At 40.7% G+C, this 20,368-nt stretch overlaps 2 protein-coding genes across 4 annotated transcripts; one reads left to right on the forward strand and one right to left on the reverse strand.

Annotated features, from left to right (window-relative positions):
* Positions 1–233: 233 nt before the first annotated feature.
* LOC148981883 (uncharacterized) lies at positions 234–3,263 on the reverse strand. The gene is made up of 2 exons (XM_089129222.1): positions 2,992–3,263; positions 234–1,502 (listed from the first exon to the last, which is right to left on the reverse strand). The coding sequence occupies exons 1-2, from the start codon at positions 3,047–3,049 to the stop codon at positions 742–744; spliced, it is 819 nt and encodes a 272-aa protein (XP_088985348.1). The 5' UTR covers positions 3,050–3,263; the 3' UTR covers positions 234–741.
* A 2,529-nt stretch (positions 3,264–5,792) lies between these two features.
* LOC120475465 (uncharacterized) lies at positions 5,793–14,352 on the forward strand. 3 transcript variants are annotated; one of them, XM_089129052.1, is made up of 5 exons: positions 5,793–6,034; positions 6,862–7,071; positions 9,046–9,102; positions 9,551–11,368; positions 11,738–14,352. In XM_089129052.1, the coding sequence occupies exons 2-5, from the start codon at positions 7,014–7,016 to the stop codon at positions 11,800–11,802; spliced, it is 1,998 nt and encodes a 665-aa protein (XP_088985178.1). In that variant the 5' UTR covers positions 5,793–6,034; positions 6,862–7,013; the 3' UTR covers positions 11,803–14,352. The 3 variants fall into 3 exon arrangements, with proteins under 3 accessions (XP_088985178.1, XP_088985177.1, XP_088985179.1); XM_089129051.1 differs by having other exon boundaries at positions 6,940–7,071; XM_089129053.1 differs by lacking the exon at positions 11,738–14,352 and having other exon boundaries at positions 6,940–7,071; positions 9,551–11,658.
* Positions 14,353–20,368: the final 6,016 nt, after the last annotated feature.

Here is a 20,368-nt window from a genome sequence, read left to right on the forward strand (position 1 = left end):
CTACCGAGTATCGAAACGTCTTGTTTTTAGTTACCAAATTTCAGTACCTAAGTGTTTAACCTCTTCAACGTCAGTGAAACAATAAGTATGCAGCATGATTGGCTGTGGCGATTTACGCAGCTGCTCAGAGACACAGCTCGTCGCACGTGTGTGTGCGCGTGTAAGCTTCCCAACCCAGATGGATAGAAAATATGTGGAAATGATCCAAAGTGTACCTATGTGCCAGACTCGATGCAATATTTTCGACAGGATAATTGCCACCATGACCGGTAAAACACGGTGCTTTGCCGCAAGCTTCATGTGTGCTGAACGTGAGGCATAAATCCCGCCCCCCAGTAGCCTTTATTTAATCGAATTCTCATTTATTTGTATAGCATTTTTCACAATACATATCTTTTCAAAGCAACTTTACAGAAAATGCATGTTTCTAAATTACAATTTAGAGCGATGATCTGTTATCAGAGGTGACAGTGTAATGCATTTCAATTAATTTTCATTTAGTTTCATTGTTAAACAATGCATTAAGATAAGGCGGAAACAATGAGCTCATTGAAGTAAAGAAAACATGTTGTTAAATGATTAGAAAACTTTAGCATTGGTGCTATTTTACATACTCAAAATATGAGTGTGAAAAAGTCAACAAACTGAAAAATAAAATAAAAATGCAGGTAATATTATAGTTAAAACTGGTTACATAAAATTGGTATCGAAAAAGGTATCGTTCAGGAACTGGTATCGAAGTCAAGGTATCGGTATCGAACATTTTGTTACGATACACAGCCCTACTCCAGTGTGGATCCTCTCATGTTTTTTCAAATTTGCTGACACACTGAATCTCTTGTCACAGTGTGAACAATTGAAAGGTTTTTCTCCAGTGTGAATTCTCTGGTGTTGTTTTAAATGGCTTGCTAAAGAAAAAGTCTTCTCACACTCAAAGCACATGTACTCTCTCACAGCAGTGTGAGATTTCTGATGTGCAAGTAAATAATCCAGCCGTGAACAACTCTTTCCACACACAGAACATGAATGTGGCTTCTCCTTCATATGAACTCTCAGGTGTCTCTTCAGGTTTGATGCCCATATAAATGTCTTTCCACATTGATCACATGAGAACGGCTTCTCTCCGGTGTGGATCATCATGTGAACATTAAGGGAAGATGAATGACTGAAATTCTTCCCGCACTGATCACATGAGAACGGCTTCTCTCCAGTGTGGATCCTCATGTGAAACTCAAGATTTCGTTTGGTTTTTAAACTATTTCCACACAGATCACATGTGAACGGCTTTTCTCCAGTATGAACTTTCATGTGACTCTTAAGATTATGGTAGGCTGTGTAACTCTTTCCACACTGAGTGCAGGTGAAAGATTTCTTGGCTCTTCTTTTCTTTAATAATGTATTTTTAGTCTTTGAGAAACTCGCACGTTTTTCTCCAGGTTGGACATGATGTTCCTCCTCCACTTCTCTCAGTTCTTCTCTCTCCTCCTTCACTTCCATCGGGTCTGACATGAAAGAAAAACTCTCATTTTAAATTTTTCTAAATAATAAAAATAATTCAAAGAGAGAAATATGGAGTGAATGAAGATTAAAATGATCACAGATGTAACAGACAACTGCAATAAAATAATACAATAATTTATGTATTTCTATAAATGAATTATACGTCCCTGAAACTTTCCATGAATGAAGTACACTGATCTTCCAGTTATTGTTTTTAGACATCATAGGCACAAATCCCATGTTTCTGTAGTGAGAAGAAACTATTAAATATGTTTGCTCAATGACACATTTGTGATGCGATCTGGGAAAACCCGTAGGATGTCGCGCTTGAACATTTTTATTAAGTCTAAAAATAGATTGAAGGTCAGTTTATTGTCAAATTTGGGTTTTCAATAAATTATTATTCTATGACATCTTGTCTATCATCTCTGAATATATCTTTGGGAAAATTCACTAGATTAGTGCAGAAAAATAGCGATTTATAGTGACAAGCTGATTCTTTCTCTTTAAGAACATGCGCGAAAAAAGAGGCGCCAAAAACCAAAAAACGACCATTTAGTTCTCCTTCTCAACACTACAAAGACATTTTCGCCTATTAGGGCTGTCGCAAATTCGCAATAACCGCAATCTTAGTACCACGCTACTGCCAAGTCAGGATTGCAAGAAACCGCAGCAAACGAGATATTCACGTTTTTTTTTATAAGGCAATACCCTTCTTGTTTTGAACTTCCGGCATGTTACTGAATGTTAAACAAGTTCATAATGATAGCAAGACTGTTTATCATGGTGATTTTTAGCCTACAGAGGCTTCGCACAGACAGTGAATGAGAGAGATCGGCAGAGTGCGTGCAATTAACTCCGTCTGTCTTTGATGTCATATTCGTGGAAAGGTTGCGGTGACAAAGGAGGAAAGTGAAATATTTGTCGTATCATCATTTTAACGTCCACGTCACGGGTCTTTACCATAAATGCACGTCAGCAGCAGCGCTGGTCAACATCCCACAGCGCGAGGAAGCCGCTGGGAATACTACATTATAAAGGTAGTATTCCCAGCGAGTATGGATGCAAACACATGTATGGTCAAAAAAGAGAGAGGTAATCGGACCCCTTCGCTCCGCGGAAAATATCCAGAAACTTACATTGCCATCTACCCCTGCCATCCCCGGCCCACCCCTAAGCACATATTGTAAATATGTTTCAGCCTTTAAATATTTTTTCACAAAAAAAAAATTAAATTTTTTTATAAAAAGACAAACCGAGCCTTGAAATGTGGAACTTAAAGTTAAAAATAAATTAACACCTTGTTTCATTACATCTCTTTTAATGAATCATCTTTTTTGAACGTGTTCGTTGAATGACTCACTCAAAGCGTGTTGTCGTAACAATGTGCGCGGCACTGCGCGCTGAGTGAAAGCCTTTCTAGACGCTGTTTAGTTTCGGTTACATTAGTTACTGAAAATGTCCTCGTTATAATAAAGAATAAACACCAACCTCTTTGTTCTTCAGGATCTTCAGTGTGTTTCATTCTGCAGGGTTCTGGATCACTCATGTTCTCAATGTCCTCTTTAATAAACTCATTCTTTACAGATTTCAGCTCTTCCTGATGCTCTGATGCTCATCTTCACCTGTAGCTGATGGGAATTTACAGCATTTATTGCTGAACTCCAGTGGGAGGAGATTCACTAATGATGTAATTTCTGTAGGAGGAGCTTCACTGACAGTGTAATTGTTGTGGGAGGAGCTTCACTGATGAATAATTACAGTGTGGGAGGTAGGGCTGGGTAATAAATATCGATTTCTCAAAATATGAATCGATTCTCATTTTTACAAACCGATATCGATTCTTAAATCTCAAGAATCGATTAGTCATCCTGTTTCATTTGAATGAATGAGATATTGTATCGCGGCTGCGCGCATCCAACAATTCGCAATAATCTTTGTCCTTTGTTACTATTGATATGAAACAAAGTCTCAATTTTCAAATTACGTCCATTTTCTTTAGAAATTCAAAAACATAAATAGCGTTTTGCCGTTTTGGCGCTGTGGCGTGAGATCGCTCTGGCGCAGATCCAGAGAAGCAGCAGCGCTGATCTCTCTTCCGGATTAATAATACAAGCTACAGCGCGAAATAAACATGAATGAGCATCTGAAAGTGTGTTAAAAGATAGAGTACAACTTATCTAAATCCCTATCATTTCACATTGATTCGCTCAATCTGCGTTTCAACCGTGGAAAGACGTCAGTTAAACAGCTTGTAATCAATGTCATTTATCGTCATATTTACCTCAGAAAACCCACATAAACTCTTTAGTCCACACTCGTTAGTGTTCTTCAATATTTAATGCATATTTGAATAAATCTGGCAAGTTTTTATGACAGCCACCATTTAAATGTTTATATTTCATATAATCTTCTTATTATAAAAATAAATAAAAGTGTAATTTAAGTGTTTGTATAGCTACAAAACAGTTAAGTATTACCTTCATATTAGGCTAATGAAGCCTAGTAGGCTACAACTAGACTATAGACCATAGTTTACAGCATTTAAGAGATTTGATTCCCCTTGAGAAAAATTGCCATTTATTGTAACTGATATCCAAAATAATCGATATTGAATTGAATCGAATCGTAATCGAAATCGAATCGAATTGCAAGCTTGTGAATCGAAATCGAATCGAATTGTGAAATTTGTCTCAATACCCAGCCCTAGTGGGAGGAGCTGATCTGCCAAAATCAAAAATATACAAGTTACAGTTTGTTTTTTTATGCTCATGGACAATATAATATAAATAGTGTATATTATTACTAAGCTGTCTGCTGACAGCAATGAAATGAGCTTTAAGTGTCAATTTACAGGAGATCTGAAGACATCAGCATAATAAATGAGGTGAAAACAGGAACTATTGTCATGAAATAAAGAGTGTTTTCAGCAGATCTGTTAATATTGATGATCCTCAGACTATCAACACTCATTCAACAAGCCATTCAGGATCATCAGCAGATCATCTCACTTTATTCTGAGTGTTTGCTGTTAGAAACATATTATTTGAGTCAGGATATAAAAGCCAAAAAACCTGCTACACTGAAAGGCAATACTGTTATTTTCTCACTACACCATGGATTAAAAACATAAATAACACAAAAACAATTAGGCCTACTAAAGACACCCATCTTCACAAACCACTACATATAAATAATTACAGCAGCATAATATGACCAAATTAATCTAAATATAGAGTTCCCAGACAGCAAACTGACATTGAATCAACGTGGAAACGACGTCTCTCATGACATTGAAACAACGTTGATTTGCTCATCGAATTAACGTTGAACCAACGTCAGACGCGGCATTCTTCAAAGGCAAAGCTAAATGAAATCGAAAATTGGTTTGCTTTCATAACGTTGAAACAACGAGTTGATTTCAAGTTGATTTTCCGTTAGTTTTGAAAGAATGACGCATCTGACATTGGTTCAACGTTAATTCGATGAGCAAAACAATGTCATATCAACGTTGTTTCGATGTCATATTTCCACGTTGATTCAATGTCAGTTTGCTATCTGGGTTTGATCTTATAACATTATTCATAAAAAGTAGCTGGATCATTTAAAATAATAACAGAAACTCTAATTATCATAAAACTTTTGAAAATAAAGATCGAACACCACAAACAAAGCACTATTCCAAAAATAAAACGCTATGGCATTGTATTATTGATTTAATACCTCATATGACTTATAAGCTCAATAAAGCATTTAGTAGTAGGCTATCTGTTCCAGTTTAAAAAATTGAAACTGATTCCCAGATAATAAAACTTTGAATTTTAACTTGTAACAATCAGACAAACTAACACACACTCGCTCAGGTCTGAATGAACTCCACATATTCTCCTCAGGCTCGCTTCTGCTGCACTAAGTTTATTTAAGGAGGAAGACGCCAGAAAAGATGCAAAAGTATCGCTGTGATCGATGAAAACAATACAGAACTGAGTCTGTCTCTTAATCTAACTGTATAAAGTGTGTGTGATGGGTGTGTAAAGCTGAGAAATACCGTGAACTGCTCTCTTCACCTCATAATACTCGACGCTAAAATTCAATGAGGGAAAAGCAGCATAGACAGTAAAAAAAAAAAAGGGGGGGGGGGGCACTGCGCTGAAGCACTTCAGCCAATAACAGACAGGTCTGAAGCACTTCAGCCAATAACAGACAGATCTGAAGCACTTCAGCCAATAACAGACAGGTCTGACTTGGGTGCAAAACCAATCAAAACTTTTTGTTCGGCTAGGGGGCGGGACGTTCAAACCGCGCGTTGTTGACATTCAATCATGGCGCTCGTGTTTTGTATCAGTATCGCTAACATTTCAATATTTCTGTGAATGTAAGTGAGCTATGCTAATATTCTGATTTTAAATGTGAATAGCAACACCTGAAATATTGTAATCCCATTGATAATACCAGAGCACTGAGCAGTTAAAGTAAATAAAAAACTCGGCTCATAACATGGACGGAGTTGTTGCACTGACGGAGCAAGAACAGTGTAAGTGTCTAAAACGCATTCACAGCTCAGTTAAATGATAAAGCTTGCCCTCTTTAACAACACACAGTTAAACTACAGTTAAACTTATTATGCTGTCTTCACATCTCCTGTAAATTGTCACTTAAATCTCATTTCATTGGTGTCAGCAGCTAAGGGGATTTGTTGCTTAGCATCTTATTTGTCTTTTATGCTTTTAAATGTTTTTTCTTACAGTTCTTTAATGTTAGAATTAGAAATAAAAATTGTTTTACGATTGACAGGCATATATATATATATATATAAAGAGAGTTTTATTTCTAATTCTAACATTATTATATTTATCTGTGTGTGTTCTTAAATGTGCAGAGTAGTTTTATTTTATTTCCAGGCATATTTAGAACAATAATCATTTGATTACATTCAAAAACTGCATATTAGGATCATAGTGCAGCTCCAACATACTTTTCAGTATAATACTTTTGCCACTATCCTTTAAACCACTTTTTTGTCAGCAAGAAGTTTTTTATCATTTAAAAATAATTACATATAGTATGATCTCCTATTCTTTTATAAGTTTCTAAAAAAAAAAAGTAATTATACTTAAAAATAATTATGCTGTTTCATTTTTACATATATATGTTATGCTGAATGAATCCAACATTATTTCACCTATTTTACTGGCAATTTGTTTTCACAAAAGTTGTTTCAAACATTACACTTGCATTTACTGGGTTTTCTATGTATATAAATAAATAAATGTAATATCACTCTAAAATTAAACTGCTGGTCTTTGACCCTATTAAAACAAACTCAGTAAGTGATATATAATTTTGATTTGGACACATCAGCTCCTCCCACAGCAATTACATCATCAGTGAAGCTCCTCCTACTGTAATTCCCCTATAAATGCTGTAAATTCCTATCAGCTGCAAGTGAAGACGATCATCAGAGCATCAGGAAGAGCTGAAATCTGCAGTTTATTAAAGAGGACAGTGAGAACATGAGTGATCCAGAACCCTGCAGAATGAAACACACTGAAGATCCTGAAGAACAAAGAGGTTGGTGTTTATTCTTCATTCATTCATGATGCTGGAGAACATTCATGTTCATGTACCTCAGAAGTTCAAAGTATCTGAGGTTATTTCAGCCTTACACTTTATGAGCTTTAATATTCACAGCCACTAGTCCGTATCGATATCTGATTCTTTTGATTTATTCATCCCACAATTCAATACTGGTTGCGTTTTATACAGTAAGTTCCATTAGTGACTGGATTCTGTGATTCCATCCTGTTTTCTGCATCTCGGGAATCAAATGCTCTTACAGTATTAAAGGAGAACTCCGGTGCAAAATGAACCTTTGGTCTAATAAAACATCGGTATCTATTGAACCGTTCTCTGAGATTTGTTTTCATGTTAATCGAATGTAAAGAATTTTATTTCTAAAAAATGTTTAGCGTATAACGCTAGTAATGGGGGCATTGACTAAGTAAAAAGAAATCGCTAGTTTATACCACTAACAAGGCTCAAAGTAGCCCCATACTAACACAGTAACATACTAGCCGCGTTTCCACTGCCGGGCCAGGGCTGAGCTGTGCTAGTGCGTGCCAGAGCCAGTCGCGTTTCCACTGTCACTTCCGGGTCTTGATCAGGGCTTACTCGGGGCCAACAGCCAGGATTTCTGGCCCGTCGAATACCTTTGGCCAGAGGGGGCCAGCTCGGGCTAGAGGCGTGCTCAAAGTAAAAGGTGGAGTTTATCGGTGTTATGGAACATTATGATCTGAAGCAAGATGCACATTTCACTTTTTTTATATTAGCAATGCTTCAAGTCCATGGTTCGACTTGATGGACGGTGTGCTGGGTCACCGTCCCTCTGTTACTGGCGACTCGCGAGACAATCGGGACACTATTGCAGCAACGGCCGGTGAGTAAATATACATGCTATCTTCCTAACTTAAAAAATAAATTAATTCATAATAGGGTTGGGTTGTATGACGTTTGATCCAGAAAGGCGTGTTAGGGGTGGGGTTTAGGGCAGCGCTGCGGGGCTACTGGCCCTGCAGTGGAAACGCAAGCCCGGTGTTTGAGGCCCGAGGCCACTAGCTCGGCTCCCTGTTAGCTCTGGCCCAGCCCTAGCCCGGCAGTGGAAATGCGGCTAATGAGGGTCCCTGCATGCAAAACAAAGCATTGAGAACTTTGTAAGTGTACAGACCGTTTAATAAGAAGATACTTTATAAAGACAGTTCACTTCGTGTATACAGACAGGAGCCATCTTAGAAAATAGTCTCGATAAGTCGATCCCCGAACGCCGTTCATAGAGTTCAGAAGTTCGCTGAACTTCATACAGTTCAGACCACTCAGCAAGATGTTCGTGGTTTGACTAGTCGAGACTGTTTTTCAAAGATGGCGCCGCCTGTATACACGAAGTGAACTGTCTTTACACTCACCTAAAGGATTATTAGGAACACCGTACTAATACTGTGTTTGACACCTTTCACCTTCAGAACTGCCTTAATTCTATGTGGCATTGATTTAACAAGGTGCTGAAAGCATTCTTTAGAAATGTTGGCCCCTATTGATAGGATAGCATCTTGCAGTTGATGGAGATTTGTGGGATGCACATCCAGGGCACGAAGCTCCCGTTCCACCACATCCCAAAGATGCTCTATTGGGTTGAGATCTGGTGACTGTGGGGCCATTTTAGTACAGTGAACTCATTGTCATGTTCAAGAAACCAGTTTGAAATGATTCGATCTTTGTGACATGGTGCATTATCCTGCTGGAAGTAGCCATCAGAAGATGAGTCTATGGTGGCCATAAAAGGATGGACATGGTCAGAAACAATACTCAGGTAGGCCGTGGCATTTAATCGATGCCCAATTGGCACTAAGGGGCCTAAAGTGTGCCAAGAAAACATCCCCCACACCATTACACCACCACCACCAGCTGCACAGTGGTAACAAGGCATGATATATCCATGTTCTCATTCTGTTTACGCCTAATTCTGACTCTACCATCTGAATATCTCAACAGAAATCGGGACTCATCAGACCAGACAACATTTTTCCAGTCTTCAACTGTCCAGTTTTGGTGAGCTCTTGCAGATTGTAGCCTCTTTTTCCACTTGTGTTTCTGATGTCCCACGTTCACATGCGAAACAATGGGAGTCATTGGGAATTAAAGTTCTAGTGTGACTGGACTGTAATAATTAAAAGGTTTTAAGTAAAATAAATTAAATATCAATCTAAACATTGGTATCAACATTACGAGACTATTGTATATGCTATAATGCAAATATTACATTAGATAATTGTGTCATTTGATCAGATGTATTTAACAGTTCTTACAGAAACATGGGATTTGTGTCTATAACATTTTAAAAATAATTATCAAAGATCAGTGTACCACATTTATGGAAATTACTATTATTATTACTATTACTATTGTTATTAAATTTGAGCTCTTTTTATCTCCTTAAACTTCATATTACTTTTGTTAACCTTTTTTTGTACTGACAATCAAAATTATTTCATGTCAGACCCGATGGAGGAGAGTGAAGAACTGAGAGAAGTGAAGGAGGAGAGAGAAGAACTGATGGAAGTGAAGGAGGAGAGTGAAGAACTGATGGAAGTGAAGGAGGAGAGTGAAGAACTGAGTGAAGTGAAGGAGGAGAGAGAAGAACTGAGAGAAGTGAAGGAGGAGAGAGAAGAACTGAGAGAAGTGAAGGAGGAGAGAGAAGAACTGAGAGAAGTGAAGGAGGAGAGAGAAGAACTGAGAGAAGTGAAGGAGGAGAGAGAAGAACTGAGTGAAGTGAAGGAGGAGAGAGAAGAACTGAGTGAAGTGAAGGAGGAGAGAGAAGAACTGAGAGAAGTGAAAGAGGAGAGAGAAGAACTGAGAGAAGTGAAGGAGGAACAGCATGTCCTGCCTGTTGGAAAACCCTCTTGTCGCTCAAAGACTAAAAATGCATTTTTAAAGAAAAGAAGAGCCAAAAAATCTTTCACCTGCACTCAGTGTAGAAAGAGTTTCACAACCAAACAATATCTTGAGAAACATATGAGAATCCACACTGGAGAGAAGCCATTCACATGTGATCAGTGCGGAAAGAGTTTCTGTCGATCATCATCTCTTAATGTTCACATGAGAATCCACACTGGAGAGAAGCCGTTCACATGTGATCAGTGCGGAAAGAGTTTCCGCCAATCATCATGTCTTAATGTTCACATGAGGATCCACACCGGAGAGAAGCCGTTCTCATGTGATCAGTGCAGCAAAACATTTAATCGGGTATCGAACCTGAAGAAACACCTGAGAGTTCATACGAAGGAGAAGCCACATTCATGTTCTGTGTGTGGAAAGAGTTTTTCACTGCTGCAATATTTACTTGCACATCAGAAAACTCATACTGGTGTGAGAGACTACATGTGCTTGGAGTGTGAGAAGACTTTTTCTTTAGCAAGCCATTTAAAACGGCACCAGAGAATTCACACCGGAGAAAAACCTTACAAGTGTTCACACTGCGACAAGAGATTCCGTCAGTCATCATATCAAAAAACACACGAGAAGATCCACAGTGGAGAAGAATCTTACAAGTGTTCACACTGTGACAAGAGATTTAATCAGTGGGCAGATCTGAAAAAACATGAGAAGATCCACAATGTAGAAAAACCTTACAAGTGTTCACACTGTGACAAGAGATTCAGTCTGTTATCAAATCTAAAATCACATGAGAGGATCCACACTGGAGAAAAACCTTACAAGTGTTCACACTGTGACAAGAGATTCAGTCAGTCAACACATCTGAAAACACATGAGAAGATCCACACGGGAGAAAAACCTTACAAGTGTTCACACTGTGACAAGAGATTCAGTCAGTCAACACATCTGAAAACACATGAGAAGATCCACAGTGGAGAAAAACCTTACAAGTGTTCACACTGTGACAAGAGATTCAGTCAGTCATCATATCTGAAAAAACATGAGAAGATCCACACTGTAGAAAAACCTTACAAGTGTTCACACTGTAACAAGGTATTCAGTGAGTCATCATATCTGAAAACACATGAGAGGATCCACACTGGAGAAAAACCTTACAAGTGTTCACACTGTGACAAGGTATTTCGTCGATCATCACATCTGAAATCACATGAGATGATCCACACTGGAGAGAAACCTTACAAGTGTTCACACTGTGACAAGAGATTCAGTCAGTCATCATCTCTAAAAAAACACGAGAGAATCCACAGCAGAGAGAAGTCGCACACGTGTGATCAGTGCGGAAAGAGTTTCTCTTTTAAAACTCACCTGAAACAACACATGAAGATCCATACAGTGGTGAAACCACATCACAACAGTCACGGTAATTAGTTCCCCGGCTTACTGACTTTTTAAAATAAGAACGTTCTCCAAATATTCAGAATGTTGGTTCTGGGAACGTAAATTATTTCCAGTTTTCTTGAAGTTAGAGGAATGTATTTTAAAAGGTATAATGTTACTCAAACTTACTTTCAACAATTTCAATTTAACTTAAAAATTCTACGAACGTTGATTTGTAACATTCCAAGAACATACAAATGTCCAGTTTCCTAAATGTGAATTTGAACCTTCCTCAAACCAGATTTGATTGGTTTAAAATGACTATTGAACTCATCAATGATCTTGACTTGATCTTTTTATTTCATATTGTTTCTCTCATTTGAAATGTCACATGATTTAATGTTTCTTATAGACCTGATGGGAGAACCAGAGAGAACCTTACACATGAGATCAATTCAGGAAGAGCTTTATGGATAAAGGAAACTTTAAGAGACACATGTGGATCTTCATTGTTTACTATAACTCTTTTAAAGTAGTTAGAGTGTGACTTAACGTTTCTCAGTCTCACGTCTGCATGTCTCTCTTATCATATGGCGCTTTTCCATTACCAGTACCAGCTGGACTCGACTCGACTCGGCTCGCTTTTCGTTCCGTTTTCCATTGCAGACAGTTCCTCCACAAATAGTACCCGGTCATCATAGCGGTGCCTTTCGTTCCTCGTTGCCCCATCAAGCTCTCGCTGGATCCTCTCTTGGGCAACCAAATAAAGGAAAGTCTGCACCTCCTCTTTTGACCACGGCGTATTCTTCCGAGTTGCCATAATAATAGTAGTAAGTTTAGTGACTATCTCTGCTCAAACTATTTAAAAATAGCGGGGTTACCATGGATACTCTATCTGGTACGTGTAATGATGACACATGAATGGTGACGATTCTCTCTGACCAATCAGCAGTCGGCATTGTTTTCACGTGACATGATTTTTGTAACGCCTTGGCTCTCTCAGAACCTCGCCGGAGGTGGTACAAAAAAAAAGTACCTGAAAGCAGGTACAGGTACAACTTTTACACAGTGGAAAACCAAACAAAGGCGAGCCGAGTCGAGCTGGCACCGCTTAGTGGAAAAGCGTCATATAGGGTTGTTAATTCTCCTTTATCCTGATCTATATGCTTTTGACCTAAACCGACTCTTATTAAGTTAGGCATCAACTAATTTATTCTAAATAGCTACGAGATTTGTTTATTCTTTCGCATCTTTGCTACAATGGAGGAGCGTCACATCTCATTATAAACATTGTGGGACACCATTCAACATATCAAGACATTAAATACTTTGCGAGAACAATTCAATTTGCTATAGCAGCGCTTGGGGGCTAATGAAGACAATGTGCAGGAGTGTGTCACACGTGTTCAACAGCTGGGGCAGGACAACATTTACCTGATGGATAAAGTTGATGACTTGGAGAACCGAAGTCAACGCTCTAATCCATTTAATAAACAACACTGTATTCCACAGTTCAGGACGATTCCCCATCGCACCATTAGTAAGTCATAAAACGCATTCATGTTGCCAAGATGGCTAAAGGAGATGTCACCCCCCTCTCCCTTTTCTGTGCCTATCTAATCTTACACCAGCGATGCCAGGACAGCACGAAAATATTCTCTTTTTTTTCCCCAAAACTTAAGAGCAAATGGCCAAGAAATCCTGTGGTGACCCCAATGCATAAATTCATACCCTTATCAGGAAATGAAGGGTGCTAAGGCATTCCCATGGCCCTGAATCACCACAAACCTTAAACCAGGGACACCTCCTTTCTGAAGCTGTAAATTCTAGAGACTTTTGTCTCCAAAACCAATAGAATGAAATTAACCCACTCGTGGTTTCTAACCAACAACGACCTCAAAACTGCTTCCAATAAGCTGAATTCATCGCCAGTTTTTACCTCACATATATCTTATGTATCATGTATGTTTTATATAACCTGTTAAGTTTTTTTGTGTTTAACAGTTGTTACTGCCTATTCTTAGGTTTTTTGACCTCAGTTATAAGAACTAATCCCCAGAAGTTACCTCATACAGGTATATAATATGATCTGTATTATGTATGCTTTATATCACTTAAACATTTATCATAGCTAAATCCTTATTAACTCCTACCTCAACTATGGGAAATATGTTATTTGGTAACTACTTGATAGGTAAACAATTTCTAGAATTTTGATATAAAGTAGACTTGTGTATTTAAACTATGAAAGTTAGTGAAAGTCTTATTGAAGTGTTTTACTAAACTCTTAGAGAGTAAACAATCATGTGATAAGTATGCCAATTACATGCAAGAACCGTAGAGCGGGGAGTAGGCCCCACCCAAGACAATATAATATAAATGGCTGACACACTTGGAAGGACAAGTTGGATGGACACACTTATAAACCAATGACAAGCAGCTCTGGGTTGCTTTTTGCCTAACTATTGCAGTGACTTTTGATCTTGCTTTGATTTTGTACGGACATTTTCATCATCCAGCGCGTACACTTACATGCTCTTCAAAAAACCCTCACAGAGTCACTCCAGCAGCTCCTCCAGACTCTGAGGAAACTCTGTTGCATAGCAACCCTCAATTCAGGAAACCGACACACGAAGCGGCACCCGGCAAAGCCAACCAACCATTCACCATCGAGTGTTGTCCCTCAGAACACGTCATCGACTGACTGCCAGCCAATCAGAGCCGAAGAGTTTCCCGCCAGAAACCTTGTCACAGAAGGGAACGCATGCGCTCACGGGAGCATCCAAACACAAGTACACAATCTCCTAATTCTAGGGGTGGTGATGGCGCAGTGGATAAGACACATTACTTTGGTGTGAGAGACCCGGGTTCGAATCCACTGCGAGACACTGAGCAAGACCCTTAACCCCTAGTTGCTCCAGAGGCGCGCGACCTCTGACATATACAGCAATTGTAAGTCGCTTTGGATAAAAGCGTCAGCTAAATGAATAAATGCAAATGTAATGCTAAACTGGTGAAATTCCTATTAAAGGGTTAGTTCACCCAAAAATGAAAATTAAGTCATTAATTACTCACCCCCATGCTGTACCAACCCCGTAAGACCTTCGTTCGTCTTCGGAACACAAATGAAGATATTTTTGATTAAATTTGAGAGCTGTATAACTACCACATTGGCTCCTAAGGGACTGCCTCTTGACGGCCCAAAAAGTCAATGAAGAAAATGTTTAAATATCCCAAGTGACTACCGTGGCTCAAATATATGTTTATCAAGCGACGCGAATACTTTTTGTGCGAAAAAACAAACAAAAATAACGAGTTTATTCGACTATTTCTTTTCTTCCTTGTAGGCCAGAACGAGACTTCCTTAGATTTCCACGACGCATGCGCGAGAATTGCGATTTGCTTACACCAGCTTACACTACTTCAGATCGCAATTCTCGCGCATGCGTCGTGGAAATCTAAGGAAGTCTCGTTCTGTATGCGTGTATGCGTATATGTCTACGCCATTAACGTCCGCGTCATTCCGCGTGTCTGTACACAACGTCAAATCCCCAGTCATAAATGCCATTTACCCCAGTGACGGTTAAGTTTAGGGATGGGGTTGAGGTAAGTCATATCTTTTTCTTTCCTAGGATGGTAAGGGAACAGTCATAAATGCCATTAACCCCAGTGACAGTTAGGTTTAGGGACTGGGTTGAGGTAAGTCATATATTTATATAACGTTAAGTCAACGGCGTTCATAAACACGCTGAAAGGCGATTATGCGTCTTGATAGCACGCCAAAAATGGAAATACGAATTGGTGTGTCATACACACGCTACTTCATGAGATCAGTCTGAATAGTGGCTAATGCTAGAAATTTGGGACTCCATTCATACTCCGTTAATTACATTACCTTTTCTGTCACTGTTTGAATGAATATGTTATGATATTTTTACCGTAGACCAAGGGAAAATATGATGTCCAGAATTAATAAAATACCCTAATCTCTAGTTTAGCCCATACAAAGCCAAAAGTATACTTTTCTTTCTTTCTAGTCCATTTCGGAGCGTGCGCCGCCTTGTGAAGGATCTCTTACGCAGGTTTTTGTGCTTTTAATAGCCATTTTTATGATCAAACGCATCCTCTATTTAGCTAGCCTGGATGCCAGCCTGAACTCCGTCCACAACATTTTTTGGTCGGGAAGTTCGGTCTGGACTCGATTCATTGAGGACTAATTATGATCAGGCAAAAAATGATCGGGCCAATCAAATTGCCAGGGCGGGCTTTATACGACGATGGACAGATGATCTGCAGGGACGTAATCATCACGTTATCAAAGAGCGCTAAATTGTTTCCCTCAGAGATGACTGCAGCTGGAGAATTGAGATGTATAGATTCAGCTGTCGTGTCTGTTTTTAAAATTAATTGACAGCGCATTAATTTTAATAGAAAAACAGAAAACTGCAATCAAGGCATTTGTCGATCGGAAAGATATTCGGCAAAAGTGTAACTTATCAGCTGACTCTGACGGTCGCTAAGTTAAGAAGATGGGACTGAAAAGCATGTGGTCGTTGTGGGTTCTCCTTTGGCCGCACTCATGAAGGACCAAATGATAGAAGCAACACTCGTTATTTTACTTCTAAAATAAGTAAGTTCTGTTCTTGACAACTATGCTATGCAAAGTATTTGACTTACTGCGTTGCTCTGATTGGTTGTAGGTCTGTCCGACTATCCAATTGAGTGCAGAGTTTTTTTCCTGGTTCGTTTAAGACACGCCTCATAATCAAAGCCATACAGAGCGGTCTCGGACTCATCTTCTGACCAGACTATGAGTATGACGAAGTCAGGCTACTATTTAGCAACAGTAGAGACAGAATTTTACAACAATCACAGACCGTGCTGATTCTGACACTCCACAGGGCACTCCACACCTGACGATCATGTTTCACCTACAAACTACATTTCCCATAACTCACTGCCCAGACTCATTAGCACTCATCTCATTCACCTGTTTCTCATTATCTCTTTTAGGTCACACCATAAATACCTGGTTTTCACATTCACTTATTGCGAAGTCTTGTTGTACCGAATGTCTGCATTTCTAAGCAGTTTCCCGTGTTTGTTTTTCTGTTTTCGACTTTGAGCTGGTCTTGGACTCTGATTATTGCTGCCAGCCCTGACCTCTGCCTGTTTCTTGGATTTCCTCTGTTTATTCTCCATTGTCCTGTCTGCTGATTCTTGACTCTGCCTGTATGACTATTCTTAAATGAAGCTGCATTTGGATCTTCATCTCCATGTCTCGGAGCAGTTTTTAACAGAAGACTTCACCACACCAAGATCCAGCAGTGATACCAAAATGAACCCAGCAGCCCAAATTATGCGTCTCCGTCAAGGAGATCGAACGATTGAGCGTTATGTGATGGACATTTTGGAGCTTGCTCATCTGACTTGCATGGACGAGGTATGCTTAATGATATTTTTTTGTTGAGGATTATCTGAGCTGCTAAGCTTCCTTGCCATTGCATGACCCTAGCTGGACTATAAAACAGTATATTGACTTTGCCCTGCAACTGAGCAGCTCAACTTTTTCTGTGAGTTTGACGTCTGCCGATTCTGAGTCTCTTCACGGCCTGCCCGCCCAGCCTGAAAATCTTCACGCCACGTCAACCATTAAGCCTGCCACCAGATCGGTCTATGGCCTTTTAGGACTGGTTGCCAGTATGGCAGATTCCCCGCTGAAATCAGTGCGGAGGGTCAGGACAGTCGTTCCAGGGCCCGGTAGCCAGAGCCTTTTCAGCCTCGTCACGTCTCAGCAGAACTTCCAGAACCTCGTCACGTCTCAGCAAAAATTCCAGAGTCTTGTCACATTTCAGCAGAGCTTCCTGGGCCTGGTCACGTCTTAACAGAGCTTCCAGGGTCTCGTCACGTCTCAGCAGAGCTTCCAGAGCCTCATCACATCAGCCACGCCAAGCCTCAGACTGTCTACATCATGACTGCCGAGCCAGAGACGCTTCACGTCACTTCTGCCGAGCCAGAGACGCTTCCACGTTACCCTGCCGAACCTGAGCTCCACGTCAGCCCTGCTGAGCCTGAGACTGTTCATGTCACTTCTGCCCCGTCAGAGACTGTTCACGTCACTCCTGCCGAGTCAGAGACTGTTCACGTCACTTCTGCCCTGTCAGAGACTGTTCACGTCACTCCTGCCGAGTCAGAGACTGTTCACGTCACTCCTGCCGAGTCAGAGACTGTTCACGTCACTTCTGCCCTGTCAGAGACTGTTCACGTCACTTCTGCCCTGTCAGAGACTGTTCACGTCACTTCTGCCTTTCAGAGACTGTTCACGTCACTTCTGCCGATCCAGAGACTATTCACGTCACTTCTACAGATCCAGTGTCTCCGGACAAGATGGTCAAGCCAGTGTCTCCGGACAAGATGGCCGAGCCAGTGTCTCCGGACAAGATGGCCGAGCCAGTGTCTCTGGACAAGATGGCCGAGCCAGTGTCTCCGGACAAGATGGCCACGGCCGAGCCAGTGTCTCCGGACATGATGGCCACGGCCGAGCCAATGTCTCCGGACAAGATGGCCACTGTCCCGCTGTGCGTTTGTCTCCCGTGAGCCTGTCTCATTTCCTCCTCCTCTATGGTGTCTTATCTGCGTGCCGGTCTGCATTGGTAGCGCGCACGTGACTGTGCGCGACTTGGCACACTTGCATCCAGGTGAATTAAATTAGGGTAATCAGAAGCTCACGCTCAGTTCAATGAGCGGGAGCACATTTACACGATGCAGTTATTTGGCTGTAATACAATGGACTGAGAGGACGGCAGAAGCATTATGCATCCATGGTGAGGAATGAGACTTTTGATTGTGACGGGCTATCGGTAAGCTCATATGGACTGTCGTTTGGATCTTTGTCTGTTCAGGTGCAGAAATGTATTTAATAAGCTAAGTGTGTTAATGTGGGTGTGAGTTAAAGGGGTCATGAACTGGCTTTTTAAATGTTATTATATTGTTGTCTGAGGTCAACTTATAACGTTCGCTTGGTTTTTGCATTCAAAAACATCAAAATGAACAAGTAATAGGCTATGTTGTACCCTGGTTGTGAGCCTACCTAAAAAACAGTCGGTTTTTATGGGCGTGTCGCACTGAAGACTTGGAAGTAAACACCCACTGCTGCGAGTGGAGAACAGTTTTGCATATTATAATGAGTTTAACTCACCCGTCGGTGCACATGGGGGAAAACGTCCAATGTTGTAAAATGGCAACCGGATTCGCCCATACATGTTCAACCCAGAGTCCGTGTGTTGGACAATATTGAGATGGGTCTGTCTGCGGACTGGAAGAGAGGGGGTAACTTGAATCCTGTAACTTGAAGTCTTGCAGGATGCAGACAGACTCTATTGACAATATTCCTGTCAGATCCTATATAGACGGCACAGCACCGTTCTTTACTCTTAATCGGTCTGCAAATCCAGTCTTGTTGACAAAACAATCCTCAGTGAAATGAAGCGAACAGACGACGATGTTTTACCTCATCAGCTGGAACGTCATTAAAAATAAAGTTTATCCATGCAGTCCTATTGGAATCCACAGGAAGCTTATGCAGCGACTGTCTTGCACAACCAGGCACTGCACAATATTCTGTATTGCTCGGTAGCGATCCAGTTTGTCATCACGAGGTAAGCATGTACATGTATGATACTTATGTGTGTAATACGCGAATCGGTGGGTGGGGCTAAACCTGCCGTGGTGAAGCAGGCGTTGATCATCTTGTAACGCGCTGCTTCAGGAAGAAGGAGATGGATAACTCACGACTGAAGATATTACGTGCGGAGGCCAGACAGATTTCACGGAGTCGATATGCATCTCAAAACTCGTGCTTTATTCCACATCGAACTCGTGCATATAACTATCTGTTGCACGTCCTCCCATCCACATCGTTACTTAACAAGCAAAGTAAAAATAATATAAAAGTCGGCATCAAACATAAATTACACACATGGGGGTGTTCGAGGCACACGGCATATATCACATAGAATACCAATAATGCCGACTCTCTAACAGGAGCGCGTAGCTCTTCAAGGGGCCACACCCTATTATCACCCGTCACAGATTCTTAAAGGGGTCACACCATATTTCTACTCGTTACAATCTTCTGTGGGGGTGGTGTTTTATCCTCTTTGTCATCATAGTTCCCCACTTTTAAAAACGAGTCGTTTTTAGAGGCTGTGTCAATAAAAGCTTTTATTGGACTAACAAGGACGTTTTCAGTCCTGAAACTTACAGGATATTCTTATAATATGATGACCTCTTAGATGTCAAAAGCTCAAGGAAAATTAAGCCAGTGTCTCCAGACAAGATGGCCGAGCCAGTGTCTCCGGACAAGATGGCCGAGCCAGTGTCTCCGGACAAGATGGCCGAGCCAGTGTCTCCGGACAAGATGGCCGAGCCAGTGTCTCCGGACAAGATGGCTGAGCCAGTGTCTCCGGACGAGATGGCCGAGCCATTGTCTCCGGACAAGATGGCAGAGCCAGTGTCTCCGGACGAGATGGCCGAGCCAGTGTCTCCAGACAAGATGGCCGAGCCAGTGTCTCCGGACGAGATGGCTGAGCCAGTGTCTCCAGACAAGATGGCAGAGCCAGTGTCTCCGGACGAGATGGCTGAGCCATTGTCTCCGACAAAATGGCCACTGCCGAGCCAGTGTCTCCGGATAAGATGGCCATTCCGGTGTCTGTTCCTAAGCCGGTGTCTGTTCCTGTTCCCGAGCCAGCGCGTGTGTTGTCTGTTCCCGAGCCAGCATCTGTTCCTGTGTTTGAGTCTGTCCTTGTGGCCTAGAATGATAGTTTATCTAGAATGATAAATTATATAGATCAGTGGTCCAGACATTAGTAAAATATCAGTATACACATTCGTTTTATATTCACGGGCATGACCATACTGAAAGCGACTTTAAAACTTTTACAGACATCTTAAAGAAAAACCACAAAGAAACCTTTCTTTAGGGTGAATTTCATTTTTTCACCAAGTGTATCTTAATTTCAATCAATGTTTCATCAACCAATTG

The sequence above is a fragment of the Pimephales promelas genome, chromosome 3, assembly GCF_988280905.1.
Source record: "Pimephales promelas chromosome 3, fPimPro1.hap1.1, whole genome shotgun sequence".
NCBI lineage: Eukaryota > Metazoa > Chordata > Actinopteri > Cypriniformes > Leuciscidae > Pimephales > Pimephales promelas.

Excerpts from the sequence above, each read along its gene's own strand:
- LOC120475465 (XM_089129052.1), top strand. The coding sequence starts at position 7,014 with ATGAGTGATCCAGAACCCTGCAGAATGAAACACACTGAAGATCCTGAA. Across the intron at positions 7,072-9,045 it reads AGATCCTGAAGAACAAAGAG|AAATCGGGACTCATCAGACC; the intron begins GTTGGTGTTTAT and ends ATATCTCAACAG. Across the intron at positions 11,369-11,737 it reads ACCACATCACAACAGTCACG|ACCTGATGGGAGAACCAGAG; the intron begins GTAATTAGTTCC and ends TGTTTCTTATAG.
- LOC148981883 (XM_089129222.1), bottom strand. The coding sequence starts at position 3,049 with ATGAGTGATCCAGAACCCTGCAGAATGAAACACACTGAAGATCCTGAA. Across the intron at positions 1,503-2,991 it reads AGATCCTGAAGAACAAAGAG|ACCCGATGGAAGTGAAGGAG; the intron begins GTTGGTGTTTAT and ends CTTTCATGTCAG.